The sequence below is a fragment of the Bison bison genome, unplaced genomic scaffold, assembly GCF_000754665.1.
Source record: "Bison bison bison isolate TAMUID 2011002044 unplaced genomic scaffold, Bison_UMD1.0 scf7180017864472, whole genome shotgun sequence".
NCBI lineage: Eukaryota > Metazoa > Chordata > Mammalia > Artiodactyla > Bovidae > Bison > Bison bison.
In genome coordinates this window covers 5,795,475-5,822,438 of record NW_011495033.1, presented here as the reverse complement: position 1 = coordinate 5,822,438, position 26,964 = coordinate 5,795,475, and the positions used below count along the sequence as shown (strand labels likewise).

Sequence of the window (26,964 nt, the reverse complement as noted above, 5' to 3'; positions counted from 1 at the left end):
AGTCAGCCACCAGGAGGCGACAGCGGCCGCAAGAGCCGGAAGCCCTGTCCAATGGTGGAGGCGGCGGAAGCGGAAAAGGCGGAACTTAGGCAGCTCGTGACGTCGGCACGTGCGAACGTTTTGGCCGGTTCTCGGGAGACGGTGGCCATTTCCTTCGCGTGTCGTCGGTGAGAGGAGCTCTGGTCGGTTGTGGAGTTCGGCTATCATGGCGGAAGTAATTCAGGAACGTGTAGAGGATCGACTTCCCGAATTACAACAGCTGGAGCGCACTGGACTCTTCAGTCATGCGGAGATCAAGTGAGAGAGCGGAGCAAAGAGGAAGGGCTGGGGCGGGCAGAGGGGAGGCGGGGGCGGATATAGGGGGCCGTTGGGTTGATTTTTTTCTAATATGGCGGAAGGCCGTTTACAGATTTTGACGTTATCTAGAATTAATTCCTCATTCATTGCTAGGGGATCCGTCTTTTTACCCTGCAAACAGTATGTTTTTTCGTAGACCCGAGTTTTGAGGCTATAAAGGTGATAAAACCAGGACCCCTACCGGTCAACAGCTAGCAGCATCCCTGACACAGTAGCGGGGGGCGGAGGGGGAGTCGGACAAGTGAGACCTTTTTTTTCACGGTACAATGTGCTGTAAGTTGGTTGTAGCCGAGTGTACGGTCTAGTGCTTTGTGCCTAGGGGTATGTGGGAGTGCTCCGTCGCGTCTCACTCTGCGACCCGCTAGGTTCCTCAGTTCATGGAGTTTTACAGGCAAGAATACTGGAGTGGGTCGCCATTTCCTACTTCAAGGCATATTCCCGACCCAGGGATTGAACCCCCGTCTCTTGCGTCTCTTTACCACTGGACCGTGGGAGCCCACGAATGATAATTTTTTCTAAGAAGACTGGACTTTGGGGATCATTTAATTCAGTTTCATGTTTTACCCTAGGGGTTAGCGAACCACGACCAGCATGTAGTTATTCATTAGTTTGTTAAAATTTAGTTTTTAATAGCTTTCTGTGACTTTTTTCATTTTACAGTGACTGCAAATGTAGTACTGTGACTACGGGAACCTTTAACATTTGTTAATGAAACAGAACATATTGTTAATTTTTTAATAACTGTTTAGTAAATGTTATTGTTATCATTAAATAGAGTCGATTTTTGGTCTTGCATATCTTGCCTTAAATTCTAATATACTCATGTTCATTTCTTAGTTAAATACAGCGAGTCTTCCTGAATAAGCCCTTTGTAGTTAAAACGGGTAGAGACAATCCAGGTTTTTTTTTTTTAACTGCTTGTTGAGAATTCAGAAACAAGAGGAATTTAGGAAAGAAATTTGTTTATTATTTAAACTGAAGTGACCTGAATTTGGAGGAAAAGAAATCTTTGCTGGTGATTTTCATGAAAGTTTTAAAGTACATCTTCATGCTCTTGAGACTGCATAAGTCCTGAAACTAATAAGTATTATATATCAACTATGCCTTAATAATAAAGAATACAGAAGCGATTGTATAAGAGAATATTTGCTTAATGAAGGATAATTATTTGGGAATTATATGTTTTAAATATATTGAAAATAGACTTTTAAAATTCTAAAGTCTTTTATTTAATTTCTGCGTACATCAAGTGTTACATTTTAAGTGGCTTTCTCCTCAGGGCAATCATTAGGAAGGCTTTAGAACTGGAATACAGAATACAGCGAAGAAGTCTTTTAAAGGATGACTTTATCAGATATGTTCAGGTGAGTAATTTTATTACTTCTGAATCCCCTCACAAATTTAAAATCAGTTATAGAATAGTTAGCTTGGTGTCAGTTTCCTTTGAACTTCTGGAACTGATGGTGAGTAGAAAGGCAGTTTTTGAACAGGAATAGAGGTGATTTGGGAATAGCATTGCTCTGCTAAGGCTTTGGTCCTTGGAAAACAACTTTGTTTTATTCTGTAGGGTTAGTACATCAGAGACTCCAAAAAACCAGTGTGTTAGGATTTCAGCAAGAGAATTGATTGATAATGTCTTATGGGGAAAAATAAAGGAGTGTGAGTTTGATGCTAGCAGGTGGTTAGAAAGTTAATTTTAGGTACTCGTAGTGTGTTTATTTAGAAAGAGGTTAGGTTTGCTACAAGATACTTCAGTCCTGAGAATGAATAGAATTGAGTGAAGATAAAATGTATATGCTAGATCAATTTTCAGTTTGGTGAGAATAATCTGTTGGAGGACAAATTCAGGATTCAGAAACAACCCAGTAATGAGATGTTGTTAAGTCTTACATTTTAAGACTGATAAACATTATAAGAGTAAAGGGTCTAAAGCTTAGATTAAAAAAAAAAACCTAGTGAATGAATAATATATGACTAAGAATGATACCTGGCTAAGAATCTTGTATTTGAAAGGTCCTAAGATTTAATAGAATTGGAAAAGACGCTGATGCTGGGAGGAGGGATTGGGGGCAGGAGGAGAAGGGGACGACAGAAGATGAGATGGCTGGATGGCATCACTGACTCGACGGACGTGAGTCTTGAGTGAACTCCGGGAGTTGGTGATGGACAGGGAGGCCTGGCGTGCTGCGATTCACGGGGTCACAAAGAGTCAGACACAACTGAGCTACTGAACTGAACTGAAGGTTTAATAGAATAGCAAGGAGAGATAAGAAAGCCTTCTTAAGTGATCAGTGCAAAGAAGTAGAGGAAAACAATAGAATGGGAAAGACTAGATATCTCTTGAAGGAAAATAGAGATACCAAGGGAACATTTCACGCAAAGATGGGCACAATAAAGGGCAGAAATGGTATGGACCTAACAGAAGTAGAAGATATTAAGAAGAGGTGGCAAGAATACACAGAACTATACAAAAAAGATTTTCATGACCCAGATGACCACGATGGTGTGATCACTCACCTAGAACCAGGCATCCTATATATAGTGTGAAGTCAAGTGGGCCTTAGGAAGCATCACTACAAACAAAGCTAGTGGAGGTGATGGAATTCCAGCTAAGCTATTCCATACCTTAAAAGATGGTGCTGTTATAGTGCTGCACTCAATATGCCAGCAAATTTGGAAAAGTCAGCAGTGGCCACAAGACTGGAAAAGGTTAGTTTTCATTTTCAGCCCAAAGAAAGGCAATGCCTAAGAATGCTCAAACTTACCACACGGTTGCACTCATCTCACAAGCTAGCAAAGTAATGCTCAAAATTCTTCAAGCTAGGCTTTAGCAGTACATGAACCAAGAACTTCCAGATGTTCAAGCTGGATTTAGAAAAGGCAGAGGAACCGGAGATCAAATTGCCAACATCTGCTGGATGATAGAAAAAGCAAGGGAATTTTAGAAAGACATCTACTTCTGCTTCATTGACTATGCTAAAGCCTTTGTGTGGATCACAACATACTGGAAAATTCTGAAAGAGATAGGAATACCAGACCACCTTACCTGCCTCTTAAGAAACCTGTATGCAGGTCAAGAAGCAACAGAGCCAGACACGGAACAATGGACTGGTTCCAAATTGGGATAGGAGTTTGTCAAGGTTGTGTATTGTCATCTGCTTATTTAACTTATATGCAGAGTAGATCATGCAAAATGCTGGGCTGGATTCAGCAGAAATTAGATCCCTTCCTGTTGAATAGCTAAATGTGCTGGGAAAACTTTAAATCTTCTAAAAATAATGAATGACTTTAGGTTGGAAAGAGTTTCTTTTTTATTTTTGTTTTGGTAAAATTTTGTTTTTATTATTTCTTTTAAACACCAGAAACATCTTGTATTGCAGTATAGCCGATTAGCAGTGTTGTGATAATTTCAGGTGAACAGGGAAAGGACTCAGCCATACATACATATACATGTATTCATTCTCCCCCAGGCAGGCACATAACATTGAGCAGAGTTCCATTTGCTATACAATAGGTTTTTGTTGATTATCCATTTTAAATACAGTAGTGTGTACCTGACCTTCCCTCTGGCAACCATGAGTCTGTTCTGAGTCTCTTTCTGTTTGGTGAGTTCATTCATTTGTGTCTTTTTTTTTTTTAGATTCCACATATAAGGGATGTATATTTCTCCTTCTCAGGAAAGGTTTCTTACTTAAATTGAAGTGTAGTTGATTTACTATGCTGTGTTTATTTCTGGTGGATAGCAAAGTTATTTGGCTATTCATACATATATATGTGTGTGTGTATATACATATATAATCATTTTCATATTCTCTTCCATTATGGGTTATCGCATGATATTGATTATAGTTCCCTGTGCTATATATAGTAGGACCTTGTTGCTTATATATTTTATCTACAGTAGTGTGTATCTTCGGAGAAGGCAGTGGCACCCCACTCTAGTACTCTTGCCTGGAAAATCCCATGGATGGAGGAACCTGGAAGGCTGCAGTCCATGGGGTCACTAAGAGTCGGACACGACTGGGCGACTTCACTTTTCATGCATTGGAGAAGGAAGTGGCAACCCACTCCAGTGTTCTTGCCTGGAGAATCCCAGGGACGGGGGAGCCTGGTGGGCTGCCGTCTATGGGGTTGCACAGAGTCGGGCATGACTGAAGCGACTTAGCAGCAGCAGTGTGTATCTGCTAATCCCAAATTTCTAATTCATCCCTTTCCCACTCCATTTCCCCTTTGGTAAACTACGTTTGTTTTCTAAGTCTCTGAGTCTGTTTTATTAATGAGTTCATTTGTGTCATGTTTTAGAGTCCACATATAAGTGATATCATATGGTGTTTGTCTTTCTGACTTATTTCACTTAGTATAATAGTCTCTAGGTCTGTCCCATTTTGCTGCAAATGGCCTTACTTCATTCTTTTTTTATGAGTGAGTTGTGAGCACAAACCATGAAAGAGAAGACCAATTTATTTATGTTAAAGGTAAAAATTTCTGTGTAAAAAGGGAAAGATAAATATTGTAAAAAGACAAGCCACAAAATGAGATAAAATATTTGTAGTACATATAGTGAGAATCTAGAATAAGTAAAGAACTAAAAATCAAGAAGAAATGACGAGTGGAAAGAAAATGAAAACAGGAGAGCTAGGAACATGCAGTTCATAAAGGGGAAGCATCAGTCATTGGTAAGCTTAGGAAAAGATGCTCGCCTTTTTAGTAATCAGGTAAATATTGATTAAAATCAGGGGGCACTACTGCTTTACAGCATCATATTTACAGATATCTTAAAGGCTGACATTATTAGTATATAGTTTTTCCCACCACTTTGAAGAGCAATTTGACACTATCTCAGAAAGTCGGAAATGCATGTATTCTGTCACCCAGTGGTTTCATTCATTCATACAGTGTATATTGAGGGCCTGTTAAGTACATGGCACTATCCAGTCCATTGGGGGTACAAAAATAAATTAAGCAGACAAAAATCGTTGCCTTTGGGAGCTTACATGTTCATAGTAAGGTTCTTGGATGTATCTACAAGAAGACCTGTTCAAGAATATTAATCTCAACTTTTTGTAATAGAAAAATTGGAAACAAATACTATCACAGGAGAAAGGATAGGTAAATTGCTCGTTCCTATAATGAAATACTATACAGCAGTTAAAATGAATGTACTTGAATTCCATGTGACAACAAGGATATATCTAAAGTCACAATGTTGAGTAAAATAATGGAGTGATGGGTTCAGTATGATACCATTTACATAAAGTTTAAAAGCATTTAAGACTGTAATAGTTTGAAGTCATGCTTGTGCATGAAAAACAACTGAGTCAAGATAGTCATTTCCTTCTGGTGAAGAAGAGTAGAATCAGACATGGTTCATAGGGGGCTTTGCCTTTATTCAAAATGTTTTATTTCTAAAAATATCTTGAAGCAAATAGAGTAAAATGTAGGCTTTGATGTAACTGTGTGGTAGCTGTATGAGTGTTCTGTATGTTTGAAATATTTTTTTTTAAAATGAAGCATGACATCTTGTAAAGTTCTATGCTTTCTCTTTCTAGTATCCCCCCACCGCCCCCCGCCCCCGGTAGTTTTCAAGCTTAGAGAGGAATTATGCATTAGTGGTTTTTGGAGAGTCATAGAGGTTCTCAGGGGTCCTTTAGAAGTAAGGGTAGGGAGAGCCAATTAGGGACTGTGTTTCAACTAGTACAACCCTGTTTATCTGCTTTATTTGCTTGTACATCGGCTAAAATATTTAAATGGTTGATTTACTGAAAGTTGGCACACACTTGTAGACTAGGTTAGATTGATAAAGTAAATCATAAGTCTTAGAGCTTTAGTAATACGCATTGTTTTATCTAAGATACTTGTATGCTTATGTATGTGTGAGTTTTATAGATGTAAGGTGCATTTTCAGGGAATGCTAGATACTTACTGTAAATTAGGTTTCTTGATAGGAAGTTATCTTCTGTTTTATGCTCTTGATTTTTATTTACTTTATAGTTTTAACGAAGTGCATTGCCTCTAAATAAAAGGTTATAATATTTCTTGTTTTCTTTTTTATGTGTGTTTTTCTTTCACAGTATGAAATTCATCTTTTGGATCTGATCGAGAAAAGGAGAGCTGTAAGTAGATTTTCTGAAAGTTGGAAAAAATATAGTATTAATATGACTCTAGAACTTGGGTTTGGGAAGCAGTTGGCACTGATAATTGTGTGGTGGTGTGCTCATAATGATATTTTTTAACTACTTGCTTTCTCTGTCAGTACTGTTTAAAGATCAAGTGGGAATGCTGGTTTGGATAAGTGGGATTAAGCTGAGGCTTTTTTTTTAATGTCCTTTTTCAGCGCGTTGGATATACATTTAAGAAGGATGAGATTGAGGATCCTATAATACATCGGATACAGAGTGTCTTCCGACGTGCGTCAATTAAGTGGAAAGTAAGTGTTCAGTGTGTCCTTAACTGTAAGAGATGTGAGGATTTGTATTATATGCATTATGACTTGGATGCTCAAATGTGCGGTTGTGGATTCTTATGGATATCTTGATACTTATTCTAGTGATAGATCATTACTTGAAACCATATATCAACCATTAAGAAAATTGATTGCATTACCTTATTTTTTGAGGATGAGGCTGAAAACAGTGGATTTCATACATATTTAAGGACCATAAAATTATCTGAGATATGTTTGGTTATGTCTCTAAGTAAAATACTGTGAAGACTTGAGGTGGAAGAAAAGGTGAGAGTGGTGTTCAGTTGCTAAGTGGTGTCTGACTTTGCAGCCCCACACCAGGCTTCCCTCTCCTTCACTATCTCCCAGAGTTTGTCCGTTGAGTTGATGATGCCATCGAACCATCTCATCCTGTTGCCCCCTTCTCCTCCTGCCCTCAGTCTTTGCCAGCATCAGGGTCTTTTCCAGTGAGTAGGCTCTTTGCGTCATGTGGCCAAAGTATTGGAGTTTCACCTTTAGCGTCAGTCCTTCCAATGAATATTCAGGGTTGATTTCCTTTAGGATGGACTGGTTTGATCTTGAGAGTAGGGGCAGCAGCTCAGTAACTTGGTTTTTCTTCAAGTTTGGTTCTGGGACCAGGATATATTATCTGGGAAGTACTCTGGATTCTTGGGAATGACAAATTTCAGTTTGCGGCCCCTGATTGAGACCATTTCAGAAGTGCATTAAAAAAAATATTTTCTTGGCTGTGATGCATAGCATGTGGGATCTTAGTTCCCCAGCCAGCAATTAAACCTGTGCCCCTTGCATTGCAAGCATGGAGTCTTAACCACTGGAGTGCCAGGCAAATCCCTCAAAAGTGCATCAAACAAATTGGATAGATTTTTGTCTTAGAGCATGGGAGGCGGCGGTAGGGGGAGGCAGTTATGGTTAAGAGATCTAAAACCTGGGTGTGTGACAGCTTAATAGGCTGAGGGATGTGGTATATAACACATTGGAGTTTCCGACATCTTCCTCTGTTGCAAACAAAATTAATGAATGCAAGAGTGGTGTATTGTATATAAAATTTCAAATTTAGGTAGCTTACTACATTGCTTTTCTTGCAGGATGATGTTCGACTTTGGCTGTCTTTTATAGCCTTTTGTAGGAAGTGGGTGAGTATTGGGCAGCCCTGTCTCGCTCTCTTTTTCCTTTTGGTTAGCCTGCATGTTAAACCTCATACTTGACTGCTGAACTGTTTTCTCCAAAGACATAGGAAGGGTTAACAAACAGGAAGAGAACTGAAGAATGTGGAATTTCAGTGTAACATTTGCATGTCTGAATGACTATATAGATGGCTTCTATATCAGTTAAAAGGCAAATGACTTTTATGTATTAAAGTTGAAAACATTTTTTAGATAATGTAAAATGTTTATCTGTAGTTGTTTAGGTAGAAGAAAGCTCTGAGTGAATCTTTGTTTATATCTCCCTAGCAATAACAGATCTTGCCTCATTGGATTTTTTTTTTTTTTTTGCCTCATTGGATTTTACAGGGGATTACAGTACAGTACAGATACTTAGAGGTTCATATCAATGCCTTTGCTGTGCAGGAAGTAGAATTGTTTTTTTTTTTCTTTAATAGGCTTCCAACGTTCACCTTAGCAAGATATTTTCTTCCTTGTTGGCCTTTCATTCAAACAAGCCAGGTATGGTGATATCCTCCTTAGTTCTTTATCTACCTTTTTTTGTGGACTCAAGCCATTTTGGGATTTATTTTGCTTTATAAACCTGAAAGAATTATTTTCAGGACCTGAGCATAGCATCTTGGCCTCAGCAGTTTTTATTCCTGAATTAGCTGCCTTTTTAGTTCATCACTGCCTGCTGTATACTAGTAACCATGCTAGGTACTGTATCTGTGGGCAAGAAGGACTGCAGTTCTTTTTAACTGATAGTGGAACTCCTCAGTGCTTTGAGGGGTATTCTGTTTGGAGGCACTCAAATCTGAGAATTTCAGAAACTTAAAGGGGAAAATATGAATACAGATTTTTACTAGGGTTATTCCTGGATGGCTCAGTGGTAAAGAATCCACCTGCCGAGCAGGTGATTTGGGTTCGATCCCTGGGTTGGGAAGATCCCCACAGAGAAGGAAATGGCAGCCCATTCCAGTATTCTTGTCTGGAAAATTGCATGGGCAGAGGAGCCTGGCAGGTTCCAGTCCATGGGATTACGAGTTGGATATGCCTTAGTGACTAAGCAGCAGCAGTGGCACTAGCACAGGGTGGGTATTCAGGAAGAAAACCTCTTGTGAACACCGGTGTTTTACAGTGGGTGCTTCAGTGTCTCTTCTCTAGTATTAGGTTTACACTACACAAGACTCAGAATAGGCTGCATTTGGCACCAGTTAATTCAGAAGGATCCAGCAGGAAGGCAGTAGTGCTCTCAGCAGCCTGGAGGTTTGTCTCAGATAAGAGGGCATGAGAGCACATGAGTGGGCAGAGGAGAGAAGACCCCTGGAGGCATGTAGCTTCCAGGTATTGTATATATGAATTGTGCTCAGTTTCAAGAGTCACATGCTCAAGAAAGTGCAAAGCAGTGGCTCTACACCATTCAGAGTTCTCCTAATACAGACGTAGTTACCAACCATGGGCCATTTTTACCAAAAGCAGTCTTCTCTGGTAATAGCTGATTCTATGAAGTCTCTAGGAGAGAGCTAGAATGTTAAGGTTAATTTCTCATGTAGAAGGGTAAAGGTTTTTTCTTTTAAAGCCTTTATTCCGAGTAGGGACAGTAGAAAAAATTTTAAATTATGAGTCATTTGAAAGAAATCATTAATATTTAAATAATTTTTCCTTTAAATGGAAAATCATTTAAATAGACAAAAGAGCAAAATAATATATTTCATTGGCTCTAAGATGCACAATTTTTCCCAGCCTTTTTAACACTTAAAATTTGTATGTGACTTAAAAATGAGATGATTGACCTTGGATCTGATGAAATAAAGTAATGGGCACATTACTAAGCACCTACAGATGTTCACATTTACTACTTTGGTTCAGAACACTTTTGTTTTAGATAAAGCAGTAGTACTTTATAGATAACTGTTAGAAACTCCCTATCTCCATCCCCTTCTTCTTGATTGTCAAGGTTAAAAAAAGTTGGGTATCAAAACGGGAGCCTTGGTCTTTTCATATTTGACTTGATTACTTCATTGAAATGAAGTTGGATGTCTTCCACTTACAGGTTTGTGGATTTTGGCGGCCAAATGGGAACTGGAAGACCGCTTTTCTTCAGAAAGTGCAAGACAGTTATTTCTTCGGGCTCTGCGCTTTCACCCACGTTGCCCGAAACTTTATGAAGAAGTGAGTGTGTGTGCACATAAGATGAGAGTAATGGCTCTGTTAGGTCCTCTGGAGAAAACATGTATGCTTCATTAAGTTAAGGCTTTGATTTATGGAGGCTCGGGATAAGTAGGGGAGCTGCAGGGGAAAAGGGGCCAAAAGAGTATTTCTTGGCCAGTAATAGGTGTTTACCTTGTTCCTCTTCCAGATCTTTAGTGAGAGATGGAGACTCCTACCTTCCCATTATGGTGGGAGGGATAGGGAGCTGAACCTTACTTTTCTTTAGTTGAGGCTTAAGGTTCATTTTTATACTTTTGTACATATGTGTATATGCATTCGTTCATTGACTCTCCCCTCCCATTGTCTCCTCCCCTCCACTTCTTCCTCCCCTCCTCTCCCTTCCTGCTGCTTTTGCTCTTTTTTCTGTAAAACCTGGCATGGCCAAAACTAAAAGAGCAAAAAACCATACCTTGTCAATGTCAGCTAGTTTCATAACAAGATAAAATATAATTGTCTCTCAACACTTCCTCAGATCTGTTACTTACGAGTAAGAAGTGTCATATATTTCTAACGAAAAAATTATCTTCAAAGATTATTAGTCTGTTATTTCCCATTTGTGTAGTACTTTAGGATGGAGCTGATGCATGCTGAAAAATTGAGGAAGGAAAAGCAAGAGTTTGAAAAAGCCAACATGGATGTGGTAAGATCCTAATATACTGTAACTCGTTAATAAGATAGAGTGTTTTGAGTCTGCTTAGGAGTAAAAAGAAAGTCTTTGGGAGCACTGTTCGTGACCTGCTGGTCTGCCTGTGGCTGGCGGGTTCCATTCCGGTGCCATAGCAGCTCCAGCACCACGTGACTGACTGCCTGGAGGCTCTCGGTTTAAGGTCTTGGAGACAAAGTGGGATAAAAAGAAAATCTTTAGAGTGTTGTTTTTTTTTTTTTTTCTTTTTTAAAATTTATTTGTTGGCTGCACTGGGCCTTTGTTGCTTCGTGGGGGCTTTCTCAGGTTGTGGTGAGCGGGAGGTACTCTAGTTGTATATGCGTCCTAGAGTGTACAGGCTTTAGTAGTTGTAGCACGTGGGCTCAGTTCTCCAAGGCATGTGGAATCTCTCTGGACCAGGAATCGAACCCATGCCCTCTGCATTGGCATGCGGATTCTTAACCACTGGACTATCCAGGAAGTCCTAGAATGTATTTTTCATTCCAGCTTAATATTTGGAAACTTTTAATGTCCTGCATTGACTTAAAAGTGGAATTTTGTGCTTTTAAAACAAACATTTGGACTCATTGGCATGGCCTTTGAAATTATTACTGATGGAATGGCCAAAAACTATTCTTTATGATCTCATTCAGTGATATGTTAATGGTTCTTAGGAGCTCAAGAAAGGTGAAATGTATGATCCCTAGCCTTCTTTCTTTTCCTATTCATGTAATTTTTTTACCTGACAGAGTGAGTTTAAAGAAATAAGTTTGAGAATGTTAGAGCTGAAAAAGGAACTTCGCTATCATCTGTTACGGTGGTTTCCAGCTCTGAACTTTTTTAACTAGCTAAAATTTTACACAGAAGAGTCAACAAAACATGTAAAACCTGACCTATTCAGGGCTAGATGGAGACCTAGGGCCTTAAGCCGTGTGATCTTGCCACCACTCCAGGAGCCTGGGGACACAGTTGTAAGATCAAAGGTCTTGTTCATGCTGCACATTTGACAACTGAGGGAAACTGGCCTAGAGAGAGGTGTGATTTGCCAGAGGGTGTGATTTGTGTCATGCGTGATTGCTGTCATGTGGCACAGTTAGTCTAGATTGTTAATTTCCACCCTAGTGCTTTTCCTACTTGCCAGCACCATATGTTGTTTAACATCCCACTCTTTAGGGGAATCTCGAGCATGCTGAAGAAATCCTTACGGGCGAGTTGGCACGGATCATCTATAAGAATTCTACAAGTGTAATTAAAAGTAGGTATCTTTTGAAAACTTATTTATGGTGGGAAAATGAACCATTCTATTTATAATGAGGAAGACCTTTAGCCTGTTCTGAAAATTTCTGTTGGAATGTGTAAAACTCATGATTGTGGGAAATAGTGTCCTATTTATTTAAGAAAATGTAGATTTCCCCTTGGATTATAACCATGTCTAAGTTTTTGAGTACCTAAATCATGTGGGGAGTTGAAAAGAAGTAGATGATTTAATTAAGTTCCTTTCTGCCCTAAGACACTTAGAATAAAAGTTAAAAGTACTTACTGAATACTCAGATATTAACAAAGACTATGTGTAGTGGGACTGTTATTTTCTTCCCTATTTTCTCTTACTTCCCATTTTATAATACAAAACTAACGCTAGTACTTCGAGAAAGCACTCCTTTAAGAGTCTGACTCCACTCCCCTGCTTTTAAAATTTTAGGTGCAAAATTTCATGTGTCACTGCTTTCGATTGCACGGCTGTTCGACTTTGCCAAAGATCTGCAAAGAGAAATTTACAATGAGTAAGTAAAGTAGTGGAAAGGTGAATAGGTCTGTTTTGATCTTGGGGTAACGATTTAAGTTGGATATTTAGAGAAGGGGACGGAAGATACCATATAAAATCCTTGGGGAGAAAGCTGTTTCTGGACTACTACATCACAGTACATAGATGCATTTTTAAACAATATTTATTTGGCTGTACCAGGCCTTAGTTGTGGCATGGGGATCTAGTTCCCTGACCAAAGATTGAACCCAGACCTCCTGCATTTGGAGCATGGAGTCTTAACCACTGGACTGCCAGGGTAGTCCCTGAAAAATGGATGCTTGGAGAAGTTGTTTTGACTCACTTACTGGCTTTCTGTTCAGTAAGAAATCTATCCTACAGCTTATGTAAAAATCTGTATTCCTGCCTTCCTGACCTGTTTTTTGTCCTTAAGATGAGAGTGAGTGAATGTTTATAGTTCAGTGCTACAGGTAATCAGACATTATTGTTTTAATGTCTGGTTGAAGAATTATTTGCAGCCTACCTTGTGGGTCCTTCATCCTTGGGAAGACTCTTACATTCATAGGAGATAAGATAGAACTTGGATCTGTTTGCTCTGTGGATACCTTTAGGTTTTTGGTAGAGGATTAGACTCCTATTAGAGAAAACCCAGAGCCTGGTTATGAGAAGGTTGTCCTGGGCTCGAGAACCAGGCATCTTGTTACACATATCTGCCTTTGACATCTAATTTGTAAGTTAATATTTATGAATGAGACAGTCTGCAGTTGACAAGTGTGGATGCTTGTTAATGGATGGACCGTTCTCATCCATTGATATTTACATAGTGAGGGTGAAGACATCTGGAGAGCCTGTTGGGAAAGGACTCCTGTGATGAGGGAATTGATAAAGGAGTGTTCTCGGTACATTTTCAGAGCATTGGGACTCTCTCTGTTCTGATAGTCTGAATCAGTTACATGTCCTAGGTTGATAATCAGTATTTTTTAGCCTTAAGGCTCTGCACGCAGATGACCCCGTCACTTGGGACTATGTGGCCCGGCAAGAACTAGTGATTGAATCACAGCCAGTAGAAGAGCTGCCTGCAACCAAACAAGCCAAAGCGAAGGAGGTGGGCCGCCGGGAGGAGAGGTGCTGTGCTGTGTACGAGGAGGCGGTAAAAACTGTGCCCACAGGTGAGCTTCCCCAGGCCCTGTGCGTCAAGGAGCAATGGTGTTCCTGAGTGGGAACCTGGAGCTTCATTTTCAGGAGCAGAATCAGTTCTGGAACCTCTGTGTGGTAGCTTACAGTGTGCCTGGCTGGTTTTCCACTTCTTTCTTTTTTTATGACCTCCCCCGAGAGCTGTGGCATTTGTTCATTTAATTGGGGAAATAAATTATACTTCAGTGCAGTCGGTCTGTCGTGTCCGACTCTCTGTGACCTCATGGACTGCAGCACGCCAGGCTTCCCTGTCCATCACCAACTCCTGGAGCTTGCTCAAACTCATGTCTATTGACTCGGTGATGCCATCCAACCATCTCATCCTCTGTTGTCCCCGTCTCCTCCCACCTTCAATCTTTTCCAGCATCAGGGTCTTTTCCAGTGAGTGGGTTCTTCACATCAGGTGGCCAAAGCATTGGATTTTCAGCTTCAGCATCAGTCCTTCCAATGAATATTGAGGACTGATTTCCTTTAGGATGGACTGGTTGGATCTCCTAGCTGTCCAAGGGACTCTGAAGAGTCTTCTCCAACACCACAGTTCAGAAGCATCACTTCGGTGCTCAGCTTTTTTTATAGTCTAACTTTCGTATCTGCATGACTGCTGGAAAAACCATAGCTTTGACTAGCAAAGTAATATCTCTGCTCCTTAATATCCTGTCTACGTTGGTTATAGCTTTTCTTCCAAGAAGCATGCGTCTTTTAATTTCATGGCTACAATCACCATCTGTAGTGATTTTGGAGCTCCAGAAAATAGTCTGTCACTGTTTTCATTGTTTCCCCATCTATTTGCCATGAAGTGATGGGACCAGATGCCATGTTCTTAAGTTTTCTGAATGTTGAGTTTTAAGCCAACTTTTTCACTTTCCTCTTTAACTTTCATCAAGAGGCTCTTGAGTTGTTCTCCTAACGTAAGTGTGGTATCATCTGCATACCTGCGGTTATTGATATTTCTCCTGGCAGTCTTGATTCCAGCTTGTGCTTCATCCAGCCCAGCATTTCTCATGATGTACTCTGCATAGAAGTTAAATAAGCAGGGTGACATATACAACCTTGACGTACGCCTTTCACCACTTGGAACCAGTCTGTTGTTCCATGTCTGGTTCTAACTGTTGCTTGACCTGCATACAGATTTCTCAGGAGGCTGGTCAGGTGGTCTGGTAGTCCCATCTCTTGAAGAATTTTCCATTTTGTTGTGATCCACAGTCAAAAGCTTTGGCGTATTAAATAAAGCAGAAGTAGATGTTTTTCTCAAACTCGCTTGCTTTTTGGTGAGCAAGTTGGCAATTTGATCTCTGGTTTCTCTGCCTTTTCTAAATCCAGCTTGAACATCTGGAAGTTCATGGTTCACATACTGCTGAAGCCTGGCTTATAGAATTCTGAGCATTACTTTGCTAGCGTGTGAGATGAGTGCAGTTGTGCGGTAGTTTGAGCATTCTTTGGCATTGCCTTTCTTTGGGATTGGAATGAAAACTAACCTTTTCCAGTTCTGTGGCCACTGCTGAGTTTTCCAAATGTGCTGGCATATTGAGTGCAGCACTTGCACAGCATCATCTTTTAGGATTTGAAATAGCTCAACTGGAATTCCATCACCTCCACTAGCTTTGTTCATAGTGATACATCCTAAGGCCCACTTGACTTTGCATTCCAGGATGTCTGGTTCTAAGTGAGTGATTACACCATCGTGGTTATCTGGGTCCTGAAGGTCTTTTTTTGTATAGTTTTTCAGTGTACTCCATTGCCACCTCTTCTTAATATCTTCTGCTTCTGTTAGGTCCATACCATTTCTGTCCTTTATTGTGCTCATCTTTGCATGAAATGTTCCCTTGGTAGCTCTGATTTTCTTGAAGAGATCTCTAGTCTTTGCCATTCTGTTGTTTTCCTCTGTTTGTCTGAGGTTGTTGATATTTCTCCCTGCAATCTTGAGTCTAGCTTGTGCTTCATCCAGCTGGACGTTTCACATGATACACTCTGCATATAAGTTAAATAAGCAGCGTGACAATATACAGCCTTGACATACTCCCCATTTGGAACTATATTGTTCCATGTCCGGTTCTAACTTGCTTCTTGACCTGCATACAGATTTCTCAGGAGGCAGGTCAGGTGGTCTGGTATTCCCATCTCTTGAAGAATTTTCCACAGTTCATTGTGATCCACATGGTCAAAGGCTTTAGCGACCCCATGGACTATACAGTCCGTGGAATTTTCCAGGCCAGAATACTGGAGTGGATATCTGTTCTCTTCTCCAGGGGATCTTCCCAACCCAGGGATCGAACTCAGGTCTCCCGCATTGCAGGTGGATTCGTTACCAGCTGAGCCACAAGGGAAGCCCAAGAATAGTGGAGTGGGTACCCTATCCCTTTTCCAGCAAATCTTCCCGACCCAGGAATCGAACCAGGATGTCCTGCATTGTAGGCAGATTCTTTACCAACTGAGCTATCAGGGAAGCCCAAATTATACTGAGGAAATGATATTTTAGAAGATTGCTTAATCATCATTCCTTGATTATTTCCTGTTACAGATTTACTTCACAATTTTGTAATATTGGGAAAAGTAGCGGGTACCTGACATGGATAGGCTTTTGTTTTTTTTCAAGGCTTTTAATGTTTATATTTCTGTCACTTCTCAGTTGTTTTGCCCTCAGTATTTGAGATATTTGATAGACTGTAATCACAATAATTTCTTTTTTTTCCACTTCAGACTCTGCCTCAGAGGAATTTTTCCTGAGATGATGTGAGGACTGTTAGACTAAAAAAAGTGCTGGTGGTCTGATTAACATAAGCTTTGACTTTTTCAGAGGCTATGTGGAAGTGTTACATGAACTTCTGCATGGAGAGGTTTACTAAGAAGACAAGCAGTCGCCTCCTCAGAAAGAAGGTATTGACTTTTAAGTGGTTAAAGTGGCTGACTAGACAGTGTCTTTTTTTTTTCATATATATATACACACACATACACACACACACACTTTTTTTTTTTTTGGCGGGGCGTGAAGTGCTGCATGGCACGTGGGGATCTTAGTTCTCCAACTAGGGATCTTACCCATGCCTCCTGCATTGAAAGCATAGAGTCTTAACCATTGGACCACCAGGGAAGTTCCAGAAAGTGTTTTCTAAAAGAAGAACATGGGCACAGCTTCTTGGGGTCTGGGAGTTTCCAAGAAGGTCATGCATTAAGCACCTTTTCCTGACTTGAAAGGTCTGAGTCAGCTGCTTTGCTCTAGTTCTGGCCACCATATTAGGGGGCGCTCTCTCACTGGGCTGTTGTTGGTGCAGCTGCCCAAATCCTTTAATCGTAAGTGAAACCACCTCAGCCCCTTCTCTGAATTCTCAGAAGTAAAAGTGCTTCTGTTCCTGCCAGAGGCCAAAGGCCCCTGCTAGGATCTTTGTAATGAACTGAAAAGATTTTTTTGATTTCAGAGGCTGGAAAGAACCATGGTTGCATTCTGGAAGGCACATGAGCTCAAACTTTTACCAGAACTCCAGTACAGGCAGTTGGTAAGGACACATTCATGCGGATTACATGTACTTCATTCTGGTTGGTTCATGCTTGTATAGTGTATTTTAATATATATGGTTTTATAACTAAGCACATTTGGAAGATTGGCATGGTACATGTAGAGAGTTTATTATTTGGTTTTCAGTATTTGGTGTGGGCCAGAAATGAAATCTGTACCAGTAAAGTGAGGAATGTTTTTTAATACATAGTGGAAAACACTCAAGAGTCATACTTGGGTGTATTTTGTCTGTCTGTCTGTTCATGTTTTCCTGAACCTATGCTTGGCTCAGAGTAACCGTTGGTACAATAAAGACAGATGTGTCCCAGTGTTTTAAAGTTGACATTTTAGTAAGAAGCACATTAACCCATCCTTAGGTTCTGAAGTGGGTAAAGATTATATAGAGACCAGAATAATAGTGGGATTATTACTAATAGTAGTGTGGGAATAACACAGGTCTAGTCTGGATTCTGCCACGAAATAGGCAAACCGCTTAACCCTTCTGAGACTGTTGACTTGATTTTAGAGTGATAGTGATCCTTGTTTTTGCCACCTCATAAAACTGTTGGGAGCATTACATGAGACTGTGAATGTTAATGTATTTAAATACTTTTGTAGGGGAAGAAAGGACAAAAATCTGTATTTATTGAATACCATTTATTTGTACAATTCTTTTTATACAGCGTACGTAGTTTTTACATAACTGCCATTAATGTTTTGCTATTTTGTGTTCTGCTGTTTTCACGTTAATATTTCTTCTGTACTTTTTACATGGATCTACATAAGCAACATGTTAGTAGTGTATCATGTTATACCACGACTGGGGTGCCCTTCGTCCATTAGAGCATCTTAGCTGTGAAGAGTCCCCTATCTGGATGAGTTCAGATGCCATGTTTGAGCTGTTATTGAATACTGGCGAGACAGTCCCACCCTGTATGTTTGTTCAGCTGGATGCGTCTTGGAGTGCCTTGGTAGTCCTGTAGTTTTGGCTGCACTGTGTTTCATGTGGGATCTTAGTTCTCCATCCAGGGATTGACCCTGCATCTCCTGCATTGGGTCATGGAGTCTTAACCACTGGACCACCAGGGCAGGCCTGCTCTGGTCATTTCAGACATCTTTTCTTCTTTACATTTCTGGCAGTAACCCTTCCAAGCCTCCCTGCTTGTCACTGATTTGGTGACCTTGCCTTTTGTGGGAGTCCTTCACTGCACTACCTCTTAACTTCAAATGCTTGGTTGATTCTGCACCCATCCTTTCTCCAGATTATTCTCCACAGAATGATCTTTTATTTTATTTATTTATTTTTTTTAGAATGATCTTTTAAAATTGATTATCAGGTTATTCTGTGGCTTCCCATTGTCCTTTCTGAGGAATTTCCAGTCTCTCCAGTTTACATCCCAGCCCTCCAGTCGTTCTGTGCTTCGATTTCCTTTTGGATCCAAAGTTTCTGTCATCCTTAGCCTCTTGCCCATGTCGGTGGGAGAGTCTTCTCTTTTCTTGGTGAACTCTGCTTACACCTCAATAATGCCTGATCTTCCTGAAGTCTTGGCACAGATGGGGCTTCCATTTGGGGAGCCCTTTCTGATCACTGCCAAAGACAGTGCTTTGTACTCCTATAGCATATGATTCTTTTCCTGTGATCATACATATCACATTGTCTCTGGTGCTAGACTGGAGGCACTGTGGGTGTTTGGGAACACACCTGACCTTCTCATTATTGAAGATTCAGTAATAATAATACACAATGTGCAGTTAACATGCTTGTTGAATGAATGGATTACATATGGCCATTTACTTACTACCTCACAATTTTAGAATAGTGGATTGGTTTTAGATTTTTCTGTCCCTGTTACAGTAGCGTGGACACAAGCATTTTTGAACAGATAAGATTTCCTCCTGTTTGTTTATTTCTTGGGTCATACTTGTTAAAGTAAAATTCCCCAAGTTTATGCATAAACACGCTCATGACTCTTCAGAGAAATGGTACAAGTTTATAGTATGCCAGGCTGTTGTTTGATTGAATGAGTTTGTTTCTTTACCACAACACAGATAGTAGTTCTGTCTTTACTGATTTTTATATTCTGTTCAGTGGGTGTGGGTTTTGTTGCAGTGAACTATATTATTAACAATTTAGCTTTCAATCTAAATTATTTAGGCCCTTTGCTTTTTGGCTCTTCCCGTTTTTACGATAGTCTTTGGGAATAGGAACAGGAGTGGAGGCGAAATTCCAATTAGATAACATAGATCTCAGCAGTGACTCTTGGATGACCCTTTGTCTTCTGCAGAGCAAGTTGTTGCTGCATCGCCAGTTGTTAAAGGAATCCCTGGAGGTGGCAGACGCTGGGGTGAAATTGTTCAAAAAATCAGTGGAGATGTGGCAGGTGAAGCTGGAGGCCCTGATTACGTCAGAGAGCCACGAGATGTCCAAGGGTTTTGAGCAAGCCTTTGAGTACCTGAAACCTCAGGTATGTGAGTTGGGTCTTTTGCATTTCGTTCTGTTTGGGACCTTTTCAGATTTCAGCCAAAGTGTGTTTGGAGTAGACTTATCAGAGAAGAGCTGGCCTCAAAGTGCATTCATGGTGATGGTTGAATCAGGATCACAGGTGGAAGAATAACTTCCATTTACTAGTATGTTTCTACATCTTTATTTGAAAATAGACTAAATTATGTAAAGTTTTCTACTTCTATTTATATATCTGATAAGTGAAAAGTATTAATAGAATATTATTTTCATGTGCTTCCAAAGCTGACCTTAAGTCCCATTTTAAACACATATATTTCTAAACTCGAAAGTTTATTTTAAAATTGAAAAAAAAATTTTAAAGAATAAGCTTTAAAGCTTTGTGGTGAATCTTTTATACTAGTAGGAAAAAAGCATTCTAGGGGTTAAAGTGGGGAGAAATCATAATTGTTTTATTGCTTGTCTGTGTGAGCTGCTGGGACGTGAGTGACGTCCAGGCGGTTCAGCCTAGATGAGTTAGCACTTGTGTTGTAATCCTGCACAGCAGACTCCAGATCGTACATAGTGACCTTACGGATAGCTTGGGTGTCATTGTGGGCTGTTCAGTGCTTAACTAACAGATGATTGATGATAATAAGTTTAGGCAGTAGTCCCCAGGAGAGGGGAAGTAGAATTAACAGAATAGTCTTACTTTGGGTGACTGAGTCCAAAGGCTCTCTCCGTTTTGGTGTACCATTCCTGCCAGGCACCAAGAGTTCCATGAGGACAGACTGGGAATGACTCCATATTTCACATTTTATTTCAAGGGGAACATATTTTTATAGTGACTAGTTTTCAGAGCTTGGCACTAAACTGTCATTTTCTAACTGTTTTATTGTGAGCAGATTTGCCTTCCATTGTGGCTTACTTGGGCCCAGTGGAGTGAAGATGCGGGAAAGCAAGAAGAAACTGAAGCAATCTATAAGGTACAGGCCCCCTGTCGTAAGTCTCATGTGTGGGTAATGCAAATAATTCTAGTTGGCTAGCTTTCAAAGGGTTTTTTCCTAAAGCACTGTTCATTCAGTGTGCTGGGATGGTTTTGGGAAATTTGTCTTGATACCTAGATGTCTCCTTATGTAGCTTGTTTCTTTTTTCTTTTAAATTTTAGAGAGCTATCTTTGGTCTCCCAGGAGCTGACTCAGTCCCTGTGAAGGAAATGTATCTGAATTGGGCTTATCGAAGTGGTGGTTACAAAAAGGCCAGAGATGTGTTTAAAAGGTACTTACAGACATGCGCAGCTGTCACTTGTCTCTCCACCCCATACTCAGCCCCTTGCACCCAGATTATACATGAGGAATAAATCCAAGAGCCTTTTGGTTCATGCCCACTGTGACAAATTTTTTTAAAAAGAAAGGAGGAGGTAGGTAGCAAATAATTCATTATAATCCCATTATTAAGAGAAAAAACATCTTGAATCTTTTTAAAATTTGTCTTTCACCCCAATAAAAATTAAAGGGACTTCTCTGGTAGTCCCTTGCAATGTAGGGAATATGGGTTCAATCCCTGATTGGAGAAAAATATACAGAGCAGCTAAGCCTGCCCACTGCAACTGCTGAGCCCTTGCGCCACAACTAGAGTCCACACGCACAATGAAAGACCCCACATGATGCAACTAAGGCCTGGTGCAGCCAGATACATATTACAAAAAGTTCTTCTTTTAAATCTGTTTTCATATATCTGAGATTATACTATAATCACATGTGGTGTACCACTTTTTATTGATCAACCTTAGACTGGCTTTTTTCCTATCAGTAACAATTCTTTAACATTTATTAAAAATAACTTAGGGATATGCCATAATTTATTTGGCCACAGTAACTGCTTTGATGAACCCTGCTGCACAAATATTCTTTGTCCATATTGGAAATTACTTTCTCAGAATATATTCTTAGAAATGGGCTTATTGGTTTCCTTCAAAAAGACCTTGAAATGAAGGAGAGGGAACTTAAAACCCTAAAAGTGAGAAAGAAGAGAACAGAAAGAAAACTGGGTAGGCGTTTGGTGGTGGTGAAGAGTTCAGGCATTGGAGACTGGAAATGGTGAGTGGCTGGTGGTCAGGTCCAGTCCCCGCACTGAATCGCAGCCAGAACTGTATCAGACCACGTGCAGCGGGGCCCTGGCACAGTATTTATATTCACAGTTTGTAAGAGGCTTTCTGTCTCTGTGTAAGATAACAGTTCTCCCCTTCCTCTTTAGTTTACAGGAAAACCGTCCATTTTCAGTTGATTTTTTCAGGAAGATGATCCAGTTTGAGAAGGAGCAAGTAAGTGTCCTGTCTGTGCATTTCTCGTTGGGAAAATGGATTAGCACGTACTCATCTATGGCAGCATTTTGTTGTTTAAGAAGCTCTCATCATAATACAGTATAATTTCTGGTCCTTTTCTTCCAGCCCCTTTTCCATAGATGTGATTTTAGGAATGGTAGTCAAGCAAAGAAGAAAAGAAACCTGTCTTGAAACTAGACAACTCAGACGTCAGCTCATGTAGGAAGCCACCCCCTGCCTCCACAGTGCCCTGGTTGTCTCTTGTTTTGGGCTGTGAGGTAGAGAGAAGGCACGCATGACTGTGTCTGGTGTTTTTAACTGAACTTGTGAATGAGGAAAAACACAGGAAAATGTCAGTTAAAAAACACAACGTAAAAGTCCAAATTTATCTGTAATCCCATCACCAGTGACACAGCCAGCCGTATTTAGTTTTTTGTTGTTTGTTTAATCCTTTATTTACCTATGCAGTTTTGTACTGTTTTATTTCTGACGTGATATATGGAGTTTTTATTTTTTCCTTAACATTATTTTGTAAACATATTCTGTGTTTTCATGTGGGATCATTTTGAATGGTTGTCTTACTAAACCTGTAAGTTTTCTTAACCGTCCCATTATGTATAGGATATTTCCAGAATTTTGGTATTGAAAACAGTGCTGCAAGCGTTTTATTTGTATAGAGTTTTTCTTCCCCCATTTGAATTACTTTCTTGAGATAAATTTCTAGGATTGGAGAATACTGGCTTTTTTTATGGTTCTTTACATATTGCCAGATAGTTTTCTAAAAGTTATACTTACGGTGATAATCGCTGCATGTATACATATATCATTATACCTGTTTTCTCCATCTCTTCTCCATGTGTCCAATTTTGTTTTCTTTGGCATTTTGATTTGTGTTTATTGTTTTTCTATGAATTTTGAAAAATTGATAATGAGGTTAAATTATTATTTTCAAGGTTTTGACCCCTGTGTGGGTCAGTGATTTGTTTTTGTTGTATAGGAGATAATCTAACATCGTAATTCATAGCCTGACTTTGGATTAATAACACAGTGGTCATGTATCTTGGACAAGTCACTTAATTTTAACCTTTGACATACTCACCTGTAAAGGAGGTCATAATACCTGTTTTGGGAGGATATACAAGGCCAGATGGAAGACTGAATGGAAAGGACTTTGCATAGTTACACATCTACTATGAGCCCTTCGTAAAGTGTGATTCTGTCTTTCATTCGTGTGTAAGACACGAAGTAAACTGGCTTTCTGTAAGATAGTACAGTCTCAGCAAAGAGAAATTGGAACGAAGACATTGTTATTTGACTACATAAAAAGATTTTTAAACTGAAGATGTTTATCTGCTTTGAAAACAAAACAAAGAGAAAATATTTAAAGTAGAGGTGAAGAATTAACACTTGTTGTAAAGGTAGTACTGGCAGAGAGTTCCCTGCTGGTCTAGTGTTTGGGACTCGGCTTTTAACGCTGTGGCTCAGGTTCAGTCCCTGGTCAGGGAATGGTCAGGGAACTGAAATCCCATAAGCTGAGTGGTGCTGCACTGCCCGCCCCCCACCCCCATGAGGTAGTGGCTACTCTGCTTGATGAATAATTCATCAGTATTTTAATTGAATCCTTACAATTGTTCTAAGAGATAATGTTACTGTTATCCTCATTTTTTGGGTGAGGAAACTTGAAGGTCAGAGGGTTCAAAAAATTTGCTAAAGTTCACGTAACTAGTATTTATATAGTGCCTTGATATAAACAATTTTTTAAGGTGAGTATGGCTAGTATGTGCTGGAGCCCATATATTCAAGGAAGAAATCCCTCACCATAGGGAGTAGAACCTTCCCCATTTATTTAAGTCCTGCAGGGTTTCACATATACTCTCCTGTGGAGCTGCCCTTGTTCCCTCAAGTGAGAATTGGTTTGGCTTTTTGCAAGCCACCAGAGCAAAGTGCTTTTGTCATTGTTTGACATTTGCTTCACTCTGCCACATCGTGCATTTGACTTTTCTCTGGATAAGTTCAGAGTCAGACTGTGTTCATTTAAACCCATCTTTCCTCTCCTTCAAATACCTAATAGACAGTAGTAGCAATATGTGTGGAATGAATTTGTGACATTACAAATTAGACTTTTGAGGCAAGATTGTCTGATTATTTATAGGAATCCTGTAAGATGGAGAACTTAAGAGAGTATTATGAAAGGGCTTTGAGAGAATTTGGAACTAATGATTCTGGTAAGTAAACTTCAGTTATTGACACACAAGCCTATTTGCGTGTGTGGTCTGTAACCTATCATTATGCTTAGAATTGTATTTCTTAACTATTTTTGGGTCATGGACCTCCTTGAGAATAAAACTTAGCATCCTTCCTTTGCCTCCTCCCTTATTTTGTATGTAAATAGTTGCAGACATAATTTTACTGCTGATTTCAAGTTTACAAGCCCAGAACGAAGCCCATGGATCTTCTATTAAGAACTCTGGATTAGAGGGAGATTTGCTTGGTTTGATTCTTTTAAAAAATGTGATATTTGTAAGGAAAAGATTAAGGTAGTTCAGAACAAAATGGAGTGGGTATTATGTCAGAGGAGTGGTGATACTGATTGACAACGGTTGTCATGGGCTGTTGCCACATTGTCTTAACTTAAAGGACTTGTAAAACATACTTCTGGGTATAGGTATGTCATGTAAAGTCTGTTGACTTAGGAACTCAAAAAATTACACTTAACAGATGTTAAACTCAGATTTTAAATCATACATTAGGTTTTACAAGGTTTCAGCATGCTTTCCTGGTGAAATGAATGAGAACAGCATTTTTACTAACATTAAGCAAGTTTTATTAAGCATGTTGACAAGGTTCTAATAAACACATTGAGGTAAATTTCATGTTGAAAGAGACTCAGCAAAATCCTCCCTCAAAAATATATTTAGCATTTTTGAGTTTACGAGATAAATAGACTGTCATGATTAAAGTGAAGTTTTCTACTTAAAAACAAAAGGTTTTGATGTATCATACTAAAGAAGCTGAAAGTGAAAGTTGCTCAGTCGTGTCCTACTCTTCTTGATCCCATAAAATTGTCTATGGGATTTTCCAGGCCAGGATGCTGGAGTGGGTAGGCGTTCCCTTCCAAAGAAAGGGAAGAGAGGTATTACTTTACCTAGAAGCCACTCCCTTTTAAAGTAAGAAGCTGAGGTATTATTTCACATAGTTTTCTAGGAAAATAACTGCACAGAGTTGTTTCTTAGAAACCTTGCATTGAATTGATATTAAATAATTAAGTTGACCTAATAAAGCCTTGTCAGTTATCTCATTGTATGTTTGGATTCCCTTTAAAGATCTCTGGATGGATTACATCAAAGAAGAATTGAACCACCCGCTTGGTAGACCTGAGAACTGCGGACAGATCTATTGGCGAGCCATGAAAATGTTGCAGGGAGAGTCAGTAGAGCAGTTTATGGCTAAACATGCTTTGTATCAAGCCGGCCGTTTGTGAAAAGAGGAAGAGCACAGTCACCTTTGTGAAATAGTGCTATAAGCCCTCCGGGCAGATTTGTTTTATGCAGTCATCTGCAGTTTGCTGAGATGGTGTCTCGTTTTGAGGCCTGCTTTAATTTTGTTGACGTGTTAATCTTGAATTCCAGAAAAGGGAGCTGCTGTTCAATGGCCAGAAGCCAGTTGTTGAGGCCAGACCTATGGAGGTCCCAAATGTTTTTCAGAATACATGGAAACGATGTAACTGATCTTGTTTTACTACACCTTGTCAGGCTTGAGTAGCTCTAATCTAGACCTCAGGTTCAGTTAAAATGGAGAGGAAAACACAGTTCTGTTTATTTTCTCCCTATGAAAGTATATGTGGTGTGCATTTAGTGTAAAAGTATGGAGGGGATAGAGTAATGTTGCAATTTTGTCATCTGGACTTAAACTCACTGGTATGATTTCCTTTGTTAGAATTGGATTTATACTGTTAGATCATTTATTCATTAGTTCATTGAGTCCCTGTCATGGGCAAGAAAGAAGACAAGCTTTTGGGATGGAAGTGGGGGTTAAAGGAATAGAGCTGATGTCCTGAGTTGGTTGAAGCAGCAGAATAGGATGCTAGGTATTAGGGGGAAAGTTGTCCTTTAAGAAGATTATAAGAAATTACAAAAGTGTTTTTGTCTCTGGGACTGATCCCAGAGACAAATTTTGTTGACGTGTTAATCTTGAATTCCAGAAAAGAGAGCTGCTGTTTAATGGCCAGAAGCCAGTTGTTGAGGCCAGACCTATGGAGGTCCCAAATGTTTTTCAGAATACATGGAAACGATGTAACTGATCTTGTTTTACTACACCTTGTCAGGCTTGAGTAGCTCTAATCTAGACCTCAGGTTCAGTTAAAATGGAGAGGAAAACACAGTTCTGTTTATTTTCTCCTTATAAAAGTATATGTGGTGTGCATTTAGTGTAAAAGAATGGAGGGGACAGAGTAATGTTGCAGTCTTGTCATCTGGACTTAAACTCACTGGTATGATTTCCTTTGTTAGAATTGGATTTATACTGTTAGATCATTTATTCATTTGTTCATTGAGTCCCTGTCATGGACAAGAAAGAAGACAAGCTTTTGGGATGGAAGTGGGGGTTAAAGGAATAGAACTGATGTCCTGAGTTGGTTGAAGCAGCAGAATAGGATGCTAGGTATTAGGGGGAAAGTTGTCCTTTAAGAAGATTTATAAGAAATTACAAAAGTGTTTTTGTCTCTGGGACTGATCTGGAGAGAAATGTTTGCACTGCAGAGACCCAGTAACAAGGAAAGGCAGGGGTAGGGAGGAGCTTAGAAAGAGAAGGGCTTCAGAGGCGAGGATGGAGGGTAGCTTACAGCAGAGATGGGCATTCTTGGAGCAAAAGAAGCAGTTGTTTGAGTTGTATATCCTTCAATGTAACATGATGTTACTGGGAGAAGCATTCAGTACAG

General features: G+C 39.7%; 2 protein-coding genes across 2 annotated transcripts in view; one reads left to right on the top strand and one right to left on the bottom strand.

The window, feature by feature from the left end:
• SUZ12 (SUZ12 polycomb repressive complex 2 subunit) overlaps window positions 1-207 on the bottom strand; it is a 65,158-nt gene extending 64,951 nt beyond the window's left edge. Inside the window, exon 1 of the mRNA XM_010861697.1 lies at window positions 1-207. Within this exon, the coding sequence (XP_010859999.1) occupies window positions 1-207 (207 nt within the window).
• UTP6 (UTP6, small subunit (SSU) processome component, homolog (yeast)) lies at window positions 103-25,698 on the top strand. Its single transcript, XM_010861459.1, has 19 exons — window positions 103-297; window positions 1,637-1,721; window positions 6,429-6,470; window positions 6,692-6,784; window positions 7,906-7,953; window positions 8,421-8,484; window positions 10,019-10,137; window positions 10,739-10,816; window positions 11,993-12,074; window positions 12,519-12,600; window positions 13,566-13,750; window positions 16,570-16,649; window positions 17,189-17,266; window positions 19,551-19,730; window positions 20,611-20,691; window positions 20,874-20,983; window positions 21,962-22,028; window positions 24,181-24,253; window positions 25,352-25,698. Exons 1-19 carry the CDS (start codon window positions 206-208, stop codon window positions 25,507-25,509), a joined length of 1,797 nt encoding a protein of 598 aa, XP_010859761.1. The 5' UTR covers window positions 103-205; the 3' UTR covers window positions 25,510-25,698.
• The last annotated feature ends 1,266 nt before the right edge of the window (window positions 25,699-26,964 follow it).

Excerpts from the sequence above, each read along its gene's own strand:
- UTP6 (XM_010861459.1), top strand. The coding sequence starts at position 206 with ATGGCGGAAGTAATTCAGGAACGTGTAGAGGATCGACTTCCCGAATTA. Across the intron at positions 298-1,636 it reads TTCAGTCATGCGGAGATCAA|GGCAATCATTAGGAAGGCTT; the intron begins GTGAGAGAGCGG and ends CTTTCTCCTCAG. Across the intron at positions 17,267-19,550 it reads AACTCCAGTACAGGCAGTTG|AGCAAGTTGTTGCTGCATCG; the intron begins GTAAGGACACAT and ends TGTCTTCTGCAG.